An 18,579-nucleotide genomic window follows, 5' to 3' on the forward strand; every position below is an offset into this window, starting at 1 on the left:
AACAAAAACAAATTTGTGTGACTCTGAAGGAACTCTCAGGCTGATGATAAAAGGGAATACCAAGATAGCAGATGAGAGGTGTAACATGAGGCCAGTTCCCCCAGCATGGAGCAGAAGGGCAGAGAGTTTCTAGGAGGCCATTCCCAAGGGAAAAAAGGAACTACTGGAATACTGGAATGCGATGGAGTACAACTAAAGGAGTTCTATAGTTTTATCAGAGACTTTGGAGAATTAGGAAAATCAAGCGAAACAGGAAAAAAGTAGCATAGACAGGAAATATCATAGTATATGACCCAACTCTACAATGCATATACAAATAGAAGTCCTGTATATTGATTTCACCAAAATTTGTTGTTCCTGGGAGGATTGGGGGAAACAAGGTTGGGGGGGGGGGGTAACTCATTAATAAAGCTAAATCCTTATCATACAGTCAGAAATCAACAAGTAACATCTATAATGAAATAATAAAAAAGCAAGGTTTAAAAACATGAAGTAAATACCATTAAAAAAACCAATCAATATAATTTAACAAGACACCACTGCATTTTGAGTAGGGCAATTCTTTGTTGTCTGGGACTATGATAGAGCACAGATAAGCAGACTAAGACCTCTGGGCCACATCTAGCCCACTGCCTGTTTTTGCAAATTATTCTATTAGAACACGGCCATCCCCATTCATTTCATTCTTACATACAATCTATGGCTGCTTTTGTACTATATGACAGCAGAACTGAGTAGCTGTCACAGAAACCTTATGGCCCTCAAAGCCTAAAATATTTACTATATGGCTCTTTATAGAAGTCTGCCAACCCTAGTTTAGAGTACCGCGTGCCATTTAGTATCTTTGATTTCTAACCCACAAATGTCAGCATTCCCCCAAAAGTAATTATGAACCAAAACTTCACACCTCACATTTGCAACTCATCCTTCCTCATTCCCTACCAGGGATGAGGAGTAGTAGAACTTTGGTTTAAGCTATCGAGAATTTAATTGCCTCTGGGGAGAACTCAGAAGTTGCATAAGGATAGAGAAAGGTAATATGAGTACTGCTATTTTTTTTTTAAATAGGCCTTGAAACACTCATCTTTCAAAGTATTCACATGTATTTCTTCAAGAAAATTAAATATAAAAGCAAAATTTAAAAATAGAACAAATAAAATCTGGTTAATGGTTCTGGTGGCTCACTAACATAAAACGTGTGATTACATTTGCTAGATACAATTTGTGACATCTGTGATGGTTGCTCTGGAGAATATTTTGGTTGCACATATTCAAAGGTACTAGGTAAATGACCCTCCAATAAGAAGAGTATTAGTGTGCTAACTGAATGTAAGTGTAATATTTCAAACCTTCTGTTACCAAGAAAAGTCAAACTAGTACATTCTACAAATGATCTTCAGTGAAGTTTGAAATGTTTAACATAAAAAGTCACATAGATAAAATGTTTAATAAACATTACTAAATCTCTTAAGTAGACATTAAGAGGAAAGCTTTCAAAGATCTATGAAGGAAATAAAACAAAAATTAGTTTTATTTAATTCAGTTTAAAGCTGAGTGGAGGTTAAAGGCAAAGATGACACCAATATAGAACTACAAAAGACTAAATTTATAGTATGATCAACATTGGTACTTCTGATTCAGTACGTTCCATGTAACATGATAGTGTACATCTGTGGTATATTCTACACAGAAAAGAAATAACACAAAGATGGACTGTATTCTTAGGTTTCTTTAATTTTTAAAGCACCCTAATTACCATTTCCAATTCAATTAAATTTACAAATTGTCTGATTTTATCCCATATGAGAAAAGCTTTCAATATATAATTATTTTTTGTTACTAGGACCTGAAGAATAAGGCACCAAAAATGTTTTAAAGCATGAAAACAAACATAATTCACTGTATACACTAAAAACCTAAAAAACCAGATGTACAACATAAATTTTAAAGAGTGTAAACAACACTCTTCAGGAGTAAATGCTCCTGTACAAATACAGTAAATGCTTTACTGTATTTTGGAAAAAGGCATTTATTCTTTCACTTCATAAAAAATTACTTGGGTAAAGTTTATTTTGAAACGTATAGGATGACACAGCTAGTTAAGTAGTTATGACAACTAATCCTAAAACATCAAAATAAACATTTTAATATTTTGGTTTGAAAAATGTAGTCCTCAAAGGCTTATTTTACTGAAAAGATTCAACTGTTGAATTGCACCTTAGAAGAAACAGATTAAGACTATAGTTTCCTGAAATAAAACAGTTGTAAATTATAATAGCTCTGCTAATCCTAGCTGCAAAAGAAATTAATACAAGAAAAATTTAATGTTTTTATAAAATACTAGTTATATTCAAAATCATGGAAATTTGGCTTCTATTATAGCTAAAAATAATTAATCTAGCCACTTTAATTAACTTTCATAATGTGGAGTAAAAAGTGGAGAAAAACCATTGATAAGTGTCATCTTTCTAGCTTCTTTAGAAATAAAATTAGCAGAAGGAAAACCAAAATGCTCCCCTTACACTCAAAAGATCCTGAAATCTATTTGTTATTACTTCAGGTAATATGTGACACAACTCCACAGTATCAAAAGAAAAACTATGCATTTTTAGAGTAAAAATATTTAAAAAGTTGAAATCCTTGACTATCAACTTACCTTCTTTTGATACCAGACTATAGCATCTGTGACTTTGGACGCCATTTATTCCACTGAAATCACACATTCGTCATTTTAGGCTGTGCAAGAGAGAAAAACATACGGACGACTTTACTTCCACCTTCCAGAAGGAGACTGAACAACATGCGTACATAGCACTCTGGTTACTTGCAGAGCAAGGGGTGTATGACTATACTTATATTACACCCTTCCTCATTACTATTTTAGCAACAGGTTCTTCTTAAGTAAACAAAAATCAGTTGCCATAATAAAAGGATCTTTCTATGTGAACATAGCACTTGAATTTTCTAACAAGATGGATTTTTAAAAATAAGCCTCTTAAATAAATTTCTGAATTTCCCAGGTTCTACTGGAACTTCTTCCTTTATAAATTCACATATGACAGAAATCAATTCATTCACTCAGAAACAGACCGGTTTTGCTATAGTTCCTATCTGGGAATTAATGCCAATTACTGTTGCTAAAGGATTGCTGGATAAAGATGCCAAAATTTATAATCATATTTAATGTTCTCTGGTACTCAGTAAGCGCCAATTTGAACTAAAATCAAATAACTGGAGAAACTTAATTTATGTTAAATACTAAACCAATGTTTGACTTAATTACACAGGAATAATTAATATTACACACTTCCCAGATATCACAGTTTGCTAATACTTAGAAATTTACCACAGACCATTTCATAAGCATCTTGTTCGTGTTTGCCTAAAACAGTTCTGGATACTAAACTTAATGGTTCCTGAGCCCTGGAGAAAATGAATTCCAGTTAACTCTGGAATACTGCTCTAGTCATAAGACCAGGCTGGCATGGAGGGCGCCTCTGGTATGGTGTTAAGGATGAGCCTAAACAGGTTCAAACACAGATACTTGCCCCAGAACTCATTACAAATCAGGATCATCCAAGGCCACAGAGGATTTCAGGGAGCAACACACCACAGCAAAGCTGATCCTAGCACGTGCAGATCTGCGACTGTACAGATGCTACCACTCCAGACTTTGCCCAGAGTCAACAAAATACTGGAGGTTTATAAATCGTTCTTGGGAGCACATTAGGCTTCAAATATAAGAAAATTACTATCAGGTAAGTCAAATGTTCAAATGATCAATCTCTAAATAAAATTTAAGGCAGTATTTATTCGATACCTGTATTTTTGACAGTGATGAACTGGATTATTTTATTAGCTTTCCTAAGATAATAATTCTGTCTTTAACTGACCAAATTCAAGTAAACTAGGTTTTGAAAATCCTGACAAATGCCCTGGCATTTGTCATAGGAGGAGCATAGAGTCAAAAGACCTGGATTCAAATACTACCTAGTATGTAATTTTGAAGCAGTAGCTTAATCTCTCTAACCTCAGCTTCTTTCAGTAGTACAACAGGAATAACTACCTATTCATTCCCTGGAGGGATTTTGCGACTGATCACGTAATATTCATAAAATGTCTAGCATAGTCCAGGGTATACAGCAGCTGTTCAACTATAACTATTTTTATTATTAATTTAAAAATTCTGCAAGCCAGGAACTGGGAAGTATTTGTATTTCCTTTTTAAAACATGGAAAATGGTTTAGAAAAGGAATACATACAATCAGTTTTTATTGACATTTAAAATAAAAATAGCTACTAGACTATCATAAAATCACAATGTCAATTCCCAACTATATGTACATGGAGTATTTAGAGATTTCAAAGTTCACCTCCACTGAAGTTTCTTAAGTCAGGTGTGGCTACTATTAATTTCTCCCACCAGGAGTTTGGGGGAAGCTTTCTCTTACTGACCTTAAAATCTCCCGTTTTGGTTCTTCTGTCCTGGAGATTTCTGGGGATAATTCATCAGCTTTAACACAATTCATCCCAGAAGTTTTTTCCATTGATTCTGCTATAGGACTATCCATTCTAACATTACACCTTCATTATATTTGTTGAGACAAAAGACTGTCAAGACACATGTTTTCCAAACTGGTTAGAACTCTCCTTCTCCCCTCTCCTGCCCCTAACCCTTGCCAAATGCAAACTAGAAAAAAATGGTATAAAAACTATAAGAATTATCAACTTTCCACTTTTACTCTCCTTTCACTTCACCCAATCTTTACTGACAAAAATTCCACATTATCAACCAAAACGAAGATTCTCTTTTAATTCCCCAAGAGTGTAAATAATGTGCATTTCATATGCAAAATGTGAAAGGATTTTTTTATTCAGTCCATCTATTAAATATATGAGATATTTAATATATTTGAGGAATATCTAAGTGGGTATGTAAGTACTAATAATTTTTTTAAAAGCTTCAATGAAAGTGAGGAAAACACTGACTCCTTCAAATAAAATGATCTAAAAGATAATTTTCAAATATACTTTGGTTTATACCTAGCTACATTTAGAAATAAATTCTGAAAATCAATTTTAACAGGGCACAAGGTATATGAAATGTTATAAACATTTTATTTATATTTATTTCGATCTACAGAAATAACAATTCTATCTGTTTAAAAAAAAACACACACACACAAGCCCTTCTTCAGTAATGGCAAGGTTTGCTCTGCAAACTCATTTAATAGTTTTTCCATTGTGTCAACAACCTTTCAGTGACACAAGTGGCTCGTACCTATTTTTAAAACAGGTTTTACAGCATGCTGAGATGGATTTCTGAATCAGACATCTGATAAAGTATACTCAAAGGCAACCAAATTTCACAGGAATATAAATAACAAAGAATAAGTCAACAAATGATTTCATGAATAATTAATATTATTTCTAAAGCCCTTCGAATGTCTTTGATTCTGAGAGTCCAGGAATACAGGTTTACAGTCTCTATTATCAATGACAGTTATCAAGCTAACTATTTTAATGCTAAATTATGACATTAAAGTTAATTTACAGGAAAAAAAGTAGCATAGAAAGCTTACTGAGTACCTTGAACTGAGGATCTTAATCTTTTCTGATCAACTGATCTGATAGAAGGATGGGTATTAAGATATAGAAATAATCCAATTATAAAACCACAGAGCTAACTGCAGGCATAATATTTAAATCTCCGTATAGACAGTTACTCTGAGCTAATTCTCTCCTTAACACCGCTTTAATCACTATACCTTGTCAAAACATCTGAAATTACATTTTACTATATCAAAGACCACATAAAATGTATTTATGATGTCAAAGCCTGGGTGGAGGAAAAAGGGGACTCTGAAGAGATCTCACATTAAGTCTGACTTTATAAAATCTCACTATCAAATATATTAATGCCCAGGGGTCTTCTTTGTAAACAAAGAAATGGTCAGGTTTTTAACCATTTCCTACGTTAGGAAAAAGTCAATCTATCAAACACTACATATTACAATGAACTTCTCTCATTATTCTGAAACAAATTTCTGTTCTAGCACGACTATGACTTTCACTATACTTGGAAGCAACTTTTGCCTGTCCCCAACACTTGGCTTGTGCTGTTATTCTCATTCCTTTTCTCCTCTCATCCATTCTCTTAAGTCAGTTCAAATCCTACTTACTCTAAGATGAAGCTTCTTATAAGTGTGCATTTGGACAGAAAGTGTTAAAGTATGAGTCTCTTCCAGCAATGATTGTACTAAGAAATCTGGTATTTAAATAAAAATGAAGAGCTAGGGCAGCCCGGGTGGCTCAGAGGTTTAGCGCCGCCTTCAGCCCAGGGTGTGATCCTGGGGACCTGGGGTTGAGGCCCATGTCAGGCTCCCTGCATGGAGCCTGCTTCTCCCTCTGCCTCTCTCCTCCTGTCTCTCATGAATGAATAAATGAAATCTTAAAAAAAAGAAAGAAAGAAAGAAAGAAAGAAAAGCACTATGGCCACGCATGATTTGATTATATAAAAACACACTAAAGGAAAAAGAGAGGCATCTTTCCTCCTTCATGTTTCTAAGTACCCCGTACATTATAATATGCAGTAGAGGAAGTAGAGCAGAGAAAAAGTGATGACTAAGCATCAGGAGAACTGGGTTCTAGATCCAAGTTCTGACACTACATGCTATGTGCTTTTTTTTTTCTTTTTTTTTTTTTTTAAGATTTTATATATTCATTCATGAGAGACACAGGCAGAAGGAGAAGCAGGCCCTCCCCTCCGCCGCAAGGAGCCTGATGTGGGACTTGATCCCAGACCCTGGGATCATGCTCTGAGCCGAAGACAGATGCTCAACCTCTGAGCCCCCAGGCATCCCTAAATGCTATGTGCTTTTAAGTAAGTTTCTGAGTTCTCTGGGCCTTAGTTTCTCATGTATACCATCTAGCCAAACATTCCACAGCTCAATAAAGGCTACACAACTAACAATTCCAATAACATACAGCAATTTCTCTGAATTTCTTTACTAATTCACCCCAAAACACTACTATTAGTTAAATCAATGTTATGTGCACAGAACTTAACATAGCAGAAACTTTTAGACAAAATGGAACACATGTTATTTTTAAAAGGTAGTTTATAGAAATCTCCTTAGGCCCTCATCTCAGTATTATTCTTTTCAACAAACTTACATCACTCCCTGCTGCCTTTAGAAAACTATTCAGACCCATTACCCTTTAGGATTATATTCAGACCATCTAAAATCTCACCCTAACCTACTTACCAATATTACTGCTACCATCTTCTCATATATCCTGTTTCAACCACACTACATTTCTTACACCTCTCTTTCCAAAACAAGAGAGGATTTTACAAAATTAACACCTCTCTTTCTAAAACAAGGAGTATTTCCAGAAGGCCTCCTAAATTCTACTTTCTCTACAAGTTTCTCCCAAATTCCTCCACTAAAGACTGTTTGGTCATCATCCTACAAGTTTCTCCCAAATTCTTCCACTAAAGACTGTTCATCATCCTGTTCTGTGTTCCCAATAATGAACATATTGTTTTTTTATGTACTTGTTGATATGTGCCCCCATTCCATTCATAAATTGTTTCAGAGCAGTTCAATGTCTTATCTCTGAATTCTCCTATTGCTCTTCTGTATATATTAAACACAATGTTCACAAACCAAATTTAAAAATTGCTAACCAGGGGCGCCTGGGTGGCTCAGTCAGTAGAGTGTCTGCCTTCGGTTCAGGTCATGATCCCAGGGTCCTGGGACTGAGCTCCATGGCGGGCTCTCTGCTCAGTGGGGAGCATGCTTTTCCCTCTCTCTCTCTCTGCTCACCACTGTCTACTGGTGTGCACTCTTTCTCTATGTCAAATAAATCAAGTCTTTAAAAATAAAAACTGCTAACCAAAACACCCTCACACATGAATCAATTTAAGGACCAGAAGTGAAAATTCTACTGGTTCCAACTCCTATACCACCACGACATGCACATAAACACAAAAACATACTCTTTCCTCACAGTAAGAGGTAAAAATATTGTGAAGTATAATAAACATGGCCAGTCTGTTTACTGACATGTCACTCAATCAAACAGTGTATAACTATTTGTAGATTTTAAAAGTACAATGAAAAGGAGTTAAAGTCAAATCTGCGATGTTCTAAATGTTAAAATTAAATATAACTCAGTTGCTTCCTCCACAGCTAAAATAAGTGATTTTTTGACTTTAGAAACTAGGAACAAGTCCTTTCCAACTAGGGCCTAGCAAAATGGCTCCCGCAAAGAAGGGTGGTGAGAAGAGGGAAGCCCGTTCTGCCATCAATGAGGCAGTGACCAGAGAATACACCGTCAACATTCACAAACGTATCTGTGGAGTGGGTTTCAAGAAGCGTGTCCCTTAGGCACTCAGAGATCTAGAAATTTGCATGAAGGAGATGGGAACTCCAGATGTGTGCATTGATACCAGGCTCAACAAAGCTGTCTGGGCCAAAGGAATAAGGAATTCCCCATACTGTATCCATGTACAGGTATCTAGAAAATGTAATGAGGATGAAGATTCACTAAACAAGCTCTACACGCTGGTTACCTACATACCTGTCACCACTTTCAAAAATCTACAGACTGTTAATGTGGATGAGAACTAATCACTGATTGTCAAATAAAGGTATAAAACTGGGGAAAAAAAAAAAAGAAAGAAAGAAAGAAAAGAAACCAGGACAAAGCTCTTACGCTCTTAAAAGGTAATAAATACTAAGGTTCAAATCAAAACTTTTATACTGATACTGAAAACAGTGAAACCCTGGTAGAGGGAACAGGTAATGGGCAGAAGGAAATCTACTAGTACCAAGGCTGCTACTTTCTAATCATGTGACCTCTAAATTGTTACAATTCTTGGAAAGTTTTTTAAGCTGGAATGAGGATATGATTTCATGGAAATGTGAAGAATAAATACCACACACTGTATGTTTAAAGTTGTTTTCAATCTTAAGATAGAAAAATGAAATGCAAAATGAGGTGTAACAAAAAGAGCATTTCCTCTTATACCAACCAGTTCATAAAAAGAATATTTATTTACAATTTTTATTTTCCTGCATGGAACCAATGCATAGTCTGTATATTTTGAGTGAGAGGATAAAATCTAATCTAAGCAGGAAAATTATAGGCAAGTAACTTCTCTTAAAGCTATATGTATAAAAGCATTTTGAGCTATTGTGAAATCTAAGAGAATCTCTAGATTTATAATTTTAACACTACCCACAAAGCCCTCCATGAACTTTCTGATGGGTACAACCAATCCACCTGGTTATGTCCTTTAATGCAACTTTGTAAGTTTCAGGGTTCTTAACTTTAACATATATCCACAACATCTCTACTAGTAACTTGTTAAGCATTCTTTTGTGCTTTTTTTTTAAGTACTTCATATTTTTATTTGACTGTTGTGTCACTTGGAAAAATCAAATAATTATAATCCATTTAAATGGTTTAACTTCCTCATTTACTACCAACAAATTTTTACCCTCAACAAATCAGGCTCCATTCAAATATGGATATGTTATTACTGGCCTCTAATAGAAACATTAACTGAATAAGTGGTCCAGGTACTCTTTATCAAAATAATAGAGCACTAAATGATATTCAAATAACTTAAAGATGTAATAGATCTTAAAAATGATTTTATGTAGAGATTAAAAAACGCTAACTGAATTCCTACTTCATTTTTACTCAAAATTCCTACATTTACTTTTTTAACATTTATGTTTTAAGTACTAAAAGCAATCTTTTAAGTTATTGACTCAACTGAAAAATAAAATTTAAATATTCTAAGACAGACTTGTAAAATGTTAACAATAAAAAAAGACAACAAACCCAAAATCGAGTCACTTGTGCTAAGTCCCATGTCAACAAACCAAGGCTTTAATACCTAACTCACCTGCAACTTCAACCCCTCCCAAGAATGTAATCTTAAACCAGTGAATCTGGAATTTCCTAGTCAGCAGTAGTGAGGTTATCTGCTTAACAGACCCCTTCTATCCCCCAAAGAACGATAAAGTAATCTGCTCTTTCCCTGTCTCTGCTCCTTCTGCCTATAAAAGTCTTCCATTTTGTTCAGCTCTTTGGAACTCTTTTCTGTTTGCTAGATGGGACACTGCCCAATTCATGAATCACTGAATAAAACCAAATGACTCTTTAAAATCACTCAATTGAATTTTTTTTTTTAAACAAAACTCAACATCTGCACTTTTACTTCTGTTATTCCTAACAGAGGAAGTAAAGGGAAGACACCCAGTTTCACTTCTTATAAATTCAAAATACTAAACAGAAACTATAGGACCATAAATTAAGGTCTTCTATGAACCTGTTACAAGTACCTCCAAGGGAAAAAAAAAACAAAACTGAAATGCATTTTCCCTCCTCAAATCAACTCCTCTTTTACTATCTACTCAAGCACGGAACCCTAGAATCTTTCTTGTCTCTTTCCCTTTCCCACCACCACCTGTTTGATAACTGGCAGATAGTAACTAGTAAGTATTAAGGAATAAATTAATATAGTCTATTTGTCATACTGTCAAAACATTTTTCATATAACCCCTCCGTGATCCACTACCAGACCTGGTGCAAGTCCACATCATCTATTACCAGAACTACTCTAACAGTCTCTTACTACTCCTTCACTTTGTAAACTCCTGATCTCATCATATCTATCTTCTCCTTAAAATTATCTAATGATTTCCCATTGCCTAAGAAAATAGTTTAACCAGACAAAATATCCTTTTTTTGTTTACAACCCAATCATAGGTTTATCACCTTTACAATCAGCAGCATCCAACATCTTTATCTTCTTCCACATAAGACCTCTCACCTACCCTCTCCAATCTGCCATCCAAATACACATCCTATAATCTAGCCATTTGGGCTTCTGACTGTACCATTTTCATGCTTGCCTTCTAGTCCTTGTCATATTTCCTCTGTCTAAAATAATTTTCTCCCTGTTCTGATCTATCTGACAAATCATATTGGATTTTTCTAGGCCATGATCATTAAGAAATTAAATTATGAGATATAAGCAGTGGTGTTCAAGTAACTTCATTACTTAAAGAGTTATTTTAGATTTAAGTATTTCAAACTAGCAAGGAAAAAAAAGCAGACTAAACACAGGCATCTAATTCTACTCCTTTACAATATATAACTGAAACTAGAGCAAATGCATGTACATATAAAGACAGGGAGAATAGAGAGAGAGAAAACAAAAATAAAAATGAAGCTTGAAATAAGATATATGACTGGTAACTGATCTAGCAGATATAAGACAGCAGTAGACAATAGTGGACAAAAGAGAGTATCAACCCAATTTACATAATAAAAACCAACAAAAGCTTCAAAGACTGTGGCACAGGTTCCACTGAAGTAGAAGTAAAGGTGGGATCTACAAAAGAGGTCTAGTTGAAAGCTATGAAGCGGCAGATCCACATTCTCACTGCATACCACTGAGTGACTATTTCTCCATGCTCCTGTAGATGACAAAGTCATATATGTATCTCTACAAAGATAGGTAAATAAAATTTATCAACTAAAAAAGTTGAAAGTATTTGCCTCGGAAAGGGAAAATGTGGGGATGGTGTTCTAGGGCTGTATTTTTCCTAAACTTTGTATAACCATCTGTTTGTGGTATTTCAATTCATAGTAAGAAACATAAAACCCTTGAATAAAAAGGGGTTGCACCACAGATCCCCCTGCTCCACAAAGTTGAAAATCCACATTTCTCACTTTTCTCACTTCTCCAACACTTAACTACAAATAGCCTGTTGTTGGCTGGAAGCCTTAACGATAACATAAACAATGGATTACAAATCCGTATGTTGCATTTATTATATCTTGTATTCCTATAGTAAGAGAAGCTAGAGAAAAGAAAATATGATTAAGGAAATCATAAGGATGGGCAGCCCCAGTGGCGCAGTGGTTTAGTGCCGCCTGCGGCCCAGGGTGTGATCCTGGAGACCCAGGATCGAGTCCCACATTGGGCTCCCTGCATGGAGCCTGCTTCTCCCTCTGCCTGTGTCTCTGCCTCTTCTCTCTCTCTCTCTCTCTCTCTGTGTGTGTGTGTGCCTCTATGAATAAATAAATAAGTAAAAAAAATCTTAAAAAAAAGATCTACGTTCTTAAAAAAAAATAAAATCATAAGGATGAAAAATTACATTCACACTACTGTATCTACAAAAAAAATCTGCATATAAGTGGATTCATGGAGTTCAAATCCCTATTGCTGAAGGATCAACTGTATTTGGCTTTTGTTCCTACTACTGGCCCAGAGCTCCTAAAACCCTTTAAATTTTCCACAGTGAGAGTGGTAGTGGTGTCTTTTGTTATAATGAGGTAACTTTCAGAAAGTACCTAAACAAGAGTACTGGTTGCCAGTGGAAAGTTGGAACATTCATTTCAATTACTCTCTACTTTCCCCCAACCTCCTGCGAGCAGAGAGCAGCTCTGCTCAATCACCAATGGTTGATGATTTGATCAATCATGTCTATGTAATCAAACCTCCATAAAAACTCAAAAGTACATGATTCAAAGAGCTTTCAGGTTGGTGAAAATGTGGAGATTTGGGGACAGTGGTATGTTCAGACAGCATGGAAGCTCTGTGCTCTTTCCCCATATCATATCCCATGTATCTCTTATATCTGTCTGTTCCTAAGTTGTAACTTTTTGTAAAAAAAAAAAAAAAAAAAACCAAACTAGTAATCTAGTAAGTAAAATGTTTCTCTGAGTATTGTGAGACTGAATTCCAGGAGGGGGTCATGGGAACCTTCAATCTATAGGTAAGTCAGAGGCCTTGGTAATAACTTGGACTTGTGACTGGCATGGGGGAGGGTAGCAGTCTTGTGGGACCTAGCCCTTAAGTGGTAGGACGTGATAATGTCAGAATTAAGCTGAATTATGGGACACCCAGCTAAAGCTGGAGAATTACTTGGTGGTGTGGGAAAAACACACACCATGGAATTGATACCAGACTTATACTCTTAAGACAAATATCAGTAGAACTTTGAAAAGATTACAACAAATTTTATTTTTTAAGATTTTATTTACTTGTTCATGAGAGACCCAGAGAGAGAGGCAGAGACACAGGCAGAGGGAAAAGCAGGCTCCTGGTGGAGAGCCCGATGCGGGACTCAACCCCAGGACCCCGGTATCAAAATCTGAGCCAAAGGCAGACGCTCAACCACCCAGCCATCCAGGCACCTCTACCAAGTTTTAGATTTCAATTTCCAAATAGTTATAGTTTCAGTAAATTGGAATCCTACTATTCTTAAATATGATTTGATTATGTAAATATCTTCCAAGATATTCATTTAATATATTGGATTAACCACCTCTTACCTAACATAGTCTTCATTATTCACAAATTCTGCTCTATGCAAACTTGCCTGCTATCTAGTTTTTAATTTGTAAGCTCAAAATCAATACTCATAGTACTTTCCTAATCATTTCCAGACATGCACAGAGTAGCAAAAAGCTTGAGATGGCTGATTTCCAGCAGATTTCCAGCTGAGGTCAAACAAGATGATGCTCTGTCTTCTTAGGACAGCTTTCATACTATAAGTAAGTTCCTTTTGTGGTCTATTTTGTGACAAATTTTCAATTTTTGCTTTTTGTTGCTGATTTTTTTGTTCAAAATGGCTCCCAAGGGTAGTGCTGAAGTGCTGTCTAGTGTTCCCAATGCAAGAAGGCTCTGAGAGGAAAACACAGGCAGCAAACTCTTTGACCTCAGCTGCAGCAACTTCTTGCTGTAGCACATCTCCGAAGGAAAGGGAAACAAAAGCAAAAATGAACTACTGGGACTTCTTCAGGATAAAAAGCTTTTGCACAGCAAAGGAAACAGTTGGCAAAACTAAAAAACAATCTACAGAATGGGAAAGATATGATACAAATGATACATTAGATAAAAGGCTAGTATCCAAAACCTAGGAAGAACTTATCAAACTTAATATCCAAAAAAAAAAAAAAAAAAAAAAAACTGAGTCAAGAAATGAGCAGAAGACACGAACAGTCATTTCTCCAAAGAAAACATATCATATAAATGGCTAACAAACACATTAAAAATGCTCAATACCATTTGGCATCAGGGAAATACAAATCAAAATCACAATGAGATACCACCTCACACCCGTCAAAATGGCTAAAATTACCAACTCAGGGAACAACAGATGTTGATGAGGATGTGGAGAAAGGGCATTCCTCTTACACTCTTGCTGGAAATGCAAACTGGTACAGTCACTCTGTAAAATAGTATAGAGGTTCTTCAAAAAGATAAAAATAGAACTACTCTACAACCCAGCAACTGCACTACTAGATATTTATCCAAAAGATACAAACACAGCGATCTGAAGGGGCACATGAACCCCAATAATTATAGCAGCGATGTCCACAATTAGCCAAAATATGGAAAGAGCCCAGATATCCATCAACAGATAAATGGAGGGATCCCTGGGTGGTGCAGCGGTTTAGCACCTGCCTTTGGCCCAGGGCACGATCCTGGAGACCCGGGATCGAATCCTACGTTGGGCTCCCGGTGCATGGAGCCTGCTCCTCCCTCTGCCTATGTCTCTGCCTCTCTCTCTCTGTGTGTGACTATCATAAATAAATTAAAAAATTAAAAAAAAACACAGATAAATGGATAAAGATGTGTGTGTGTGTGTGTGTGTGTGTGTGTACACACACATAATAGAATACTACTCAAGAGCCCATCAAAAAGAATGAAATGTTGGGATGCCTGGGTGGCTCAGCATTTGAGTGTCAGGCTTTGGCTCAGGGCATGACCCAAGGGTATCAAGTTCTACATTGGGATACCTGCAAGGAGGCTGCCTCTCCCTCTGCCTGTGCCTCTGCCTCTCTCCCGGTGTCTCTCATGAATAAATAAATAAAATCTTTAAAAAAAAAAAAAAGGAACGAAATTTTCCCATTGCAACAACATGGATGGAACGAAAGGGTATTATGCTAAGCAAAATAAGTTGGTCGGAGAGAGACACATACCATATGATTTCCCTCATATGTGAAACAAAATAGATGAGCGTAGGGGAAGGGAAAGAAAAATAAGATGAAAACTGAGAGGGAGGCAAACCATAAGAGATGCTGAACTCTAGAAAACAGAGTTTCTGGAAGAGAGAGGGGTGCGGGGAAGAGATAATTGGGTGGCGGGCATTAAGGAGGGCACTTGATGTAATGAGCACTGGGTGTTATATGCAACTGATGAATCACTAAATTCTACCTCTGAAATTAATAATACAGTATATGTTAACTGAACTCTATTTAAACAAAAATTTTTTAAAAGGCCTTGAAATAGCTTATGAAGAAAATGTATGTTAGATAAGTTTTCATTTACATATGAGTTCTAGTACTGTTGGTCATGAATTCAACGTTAATAAACCAACAATAAACCATAAATGTCTTTAAACAGTAATACATATGAAACAAGGTTATGCATCGATCAGTTGATGAAAATGTGACCAGTGGCTTACAGGAACTTAATCCTGTATTTCTTCTAGGACCTATGCTTCAATGTTCACTAATTCAGTGTTTGCTGCCACCTTATAGAACACAACTACCATGAGTAACAAGAATCAATTGTAATAGGACTTAGTGACTGGACTTAGTTCTAAGAAGGTAGATGGAGGGTTAATGGTAAAGTAGAAATGAGAAGCAAATTATGTTCCCTGGGTTTTCTGGTCTTATAGTTGCAGTGGCCAATTTAAAACTAACATGTATGGCTTTACATGTATCAGAATACTTCTTAATGTTTACTGATGTTTCTTTCAACTATCGTTGGAAATGAAGTCATTTTTAAAATGATGAACATATTGCTAGTCAACAAATCTCACTATTTTATGTAATGCCAATATTAATATGTCCACATCATCAATTCAGGATTAATAAAAACAAAATTTGGGGGCTTTGCTCCATATTGCTACTAACTACCAAGCCAAGTGGCCTAAACTGCCTGGAAATTCAAGAATGCAACACGCTTTAACAGCCACTAAAATTACAGTGCTCTTCTAATCTGAAGGAATTTTCTATAAATCAGGAAACCAATACTTCAATTTTTAGCCCATTCAAATCCATACCACAGAGAAAAGTACTTTATAAACCTGCTACAACTACCACTTAGACCAGAATCATGAGCTCAACTACATAGTTTGCTCTTTTCATTTTTGCCTTATCTTTTCAACAATAAAAGATGACAGAAGGTATTCAATAACTGCAACTATTCCATTTCTCTTCTCTCTGTCACAGCAAAGTTTTGCTACCTCTTTTAATTTCTCCACCTTCTGCCTTCAATCCAACTATGCCTTCACTCCCCACACTTTACCGAAAACTCTCTTTAAGGACACCAATGACTCCTAGTTGCTAAATCCAATGGTCAAGTCTCAGTTGTTCATTGTACTCAACCTACCTGCAGTATATGATGCAGTCAATTATGTTCCTTCCTCCTGGAACACTTTATTCGCTGAGCTTCTAGAAAATCTCTCTTGGGTTTGCTCCTAACCATCTGGCTACTCCTCAGTTTCTTTGCTGGCGCTCTTCTTCTCCCTGAGCTCAGTGCTTGGACATCTTCTCTGGCTTTACTCAGTCCCTTGATGCTCACTTCAGGTACCTTAGATTAAATACCATGTATGTATGTTACACCTGCAGCCTAACCTGTCCCCTAAATCTACTAGTTTAGAAAAAGTCAGATAAAAGTTGCCTGACTTAAGGACTTCTCAGAACCTTATGTGCATTATAAATATCTAAGAGGAGACTATGTACACGTTACGTCTTACACTTATTTAGAACAGAATCCTTTCCTCATCTTGTGATGCATCTTGTGAGACATACAATTAACTAAGCCACTAAATATAGCATACTAAGACATCTTTCAAGTAGTTCCAATTTCTCACAGCATGAATTAATTATATAAAAATGGGCAAACTTTCCTTTTGATTTAACAGAGTTAATAACTGAGTTTGAATTTTTCAAGGCAGCTCACTGCATTAAAAGTGAGTTTGCCTCAAAGTTTTCCTTTGAGACAAACATTTCCAGAGACAAATGTCTCTTGTTTCATTCACCTGTATTAGTTATATACTCAAAATATATTTACAACTTCAGCCTTCAAATAAAAATAATATATAATATATGCTATTGTTAATCTTTCTTTCCCCAGACTAAACATTCCTAGCTCCTTCAACTGTTCTTCACAGAACATGATTTCCATACATCTCATTATCCAATCATCTTCCTCATCAAATAAGACCTAAATAATTCCTGAAATCTAGTTGACCGACAAAATAATCTATTTATCTGAAAAATAAAAAACACAATAGACTTATTATTATAACTTGTATTAATTGGGACATGATCACTTGGCCACGCAGTTTAAGAATATATTCACACTTTTTTATTCTTAGTAGCCATGACATTGCTTAATTCAAAAATCCTTTCTGAAAATAAAGGTGTATTACACACATCCACACATATACACACTCATACATATACATTTATTTATATCCACTAAGATCACCTAAAAGAAACGATTTCTTGGTAGCAATAAGCAACAGATCTGTAAATACCATTCTACAGTAAAAAACAAACAAACAAAAAAACAACAACAACAAAAAACAAGGCTCCTTAGAGCAATGTTTGATTCCAGTTGGCACAAAGACAGGTACGAAATTATTCTGGAACATCTCGTGGGATGAGAAAGTAAGAAGGTGCTCAAAGAATGACAGGGACGTTGTTAAAAGTTAAAATAAGGATCAATGAGTCTATACCGATATGAATGAATGAATGAATGAATGAATAAGAGAGGGAAGCTTTTCTTTATAGCAGGAAGCCAGCTAACACAGAAGAAATTAGAGAATTAGAAAAAAAGTCACCATTTGGCAATAATCTTTTTTCCCAGTTTTACTGAGATATAACTGATACATAACACTACATAAGTTTAAGTTGTACAACATGATTTGATATATGTATATACTGTGAAATGATTACCACAATAAATTTGGTTAACATCTATCACCTCAATTACAAATTTTTTTCATTGTGATGAGAACTTCTTTCTTGGTAGGTTCTATATCCAACGTGGCACTTGAACTCATAACCCCTAGATCAAGAGTCATTGCATTCTTTACTGACTGAGCCACCCCTGTGGGGAGCATGATGTGGGACTTGATCCCAGGACCCTGGGATCATGACCTGAGCTGAAGGCAGACGCTCAACCATTGAGCCACCCAGGCCCCTGTGATGAGAACTTTTAAGCAACCATATTAATAAGTGATTCATGCAAGAAACATCAATAAACATTAAAGCTACTGGGCAAGTTTGAGAGTAATAGGATATTTACATGATCAAAGTATCTCTCCACAGATACTAATTAGCTACAAAGAGTGACTTTACCTTGGAGAAACCTGGCAGATATCACCTTAACTCAATGATCAGTTATCACCACCAGAAATAAGAGAAATTGCAGCATTTGCTTACTGATAATAATGCACTGTGAAAAACACATTTTATCTTCAGTATTCCTGCCCAAAGTATATAACCTGAATCCAATCTTGG

General features: G+C 35.8%; 1 protein-coding gene across 6 annotated transcripts in view; it reads right to left on the reverse strand.

Moving 5' to 3' along the window:
* The window catches only part of PHTF2 (putative homeodomain transcription factor 2), a 113,389-nt gene that overhangs the window by 83,384 nt on the left and 11,426 nt on the right, over positions 1-18,579 (reverse strand). For 4 of the 6 annotated variants that reach the window (XM_072759828.1, XM_072759825.1, XM_072759826.1 and 1 more), the window contains exon 2: positions 2,657-2,736. The exons of 1 other annotated variant lie outside the window; for it this stretch is intronic. Coding sequence is in view for 2 of the 5 variants with exons in the window: in XM_072759825.1 (XP_072615926.1) it covers positions 2,657-2,701 (45 nt within the window). In the remaining 3 variants the exon portion in view is untranslated. Of the gene's footprint in view, positions 1-2,656; positions 2,795-18,579 lie in introns of those variants that run through there. One more of the 6 variants, XM_072759831.1, reaches the window with a different exon arrangement.

The sequence above is a fragment of the Vulpes vulpes genome, chromosome 5, assembly GCF_048418805.1.
Source record: "Vulpes vulpes isolate BD-2025 chromosome 5, VulVul3, whole genome shotgun sequence".
NCBI lineage: Eukaryota > Metazoa > Chordata > Mammalia > Carnivora > Canidae > Vulpes > Vulpes vulpes.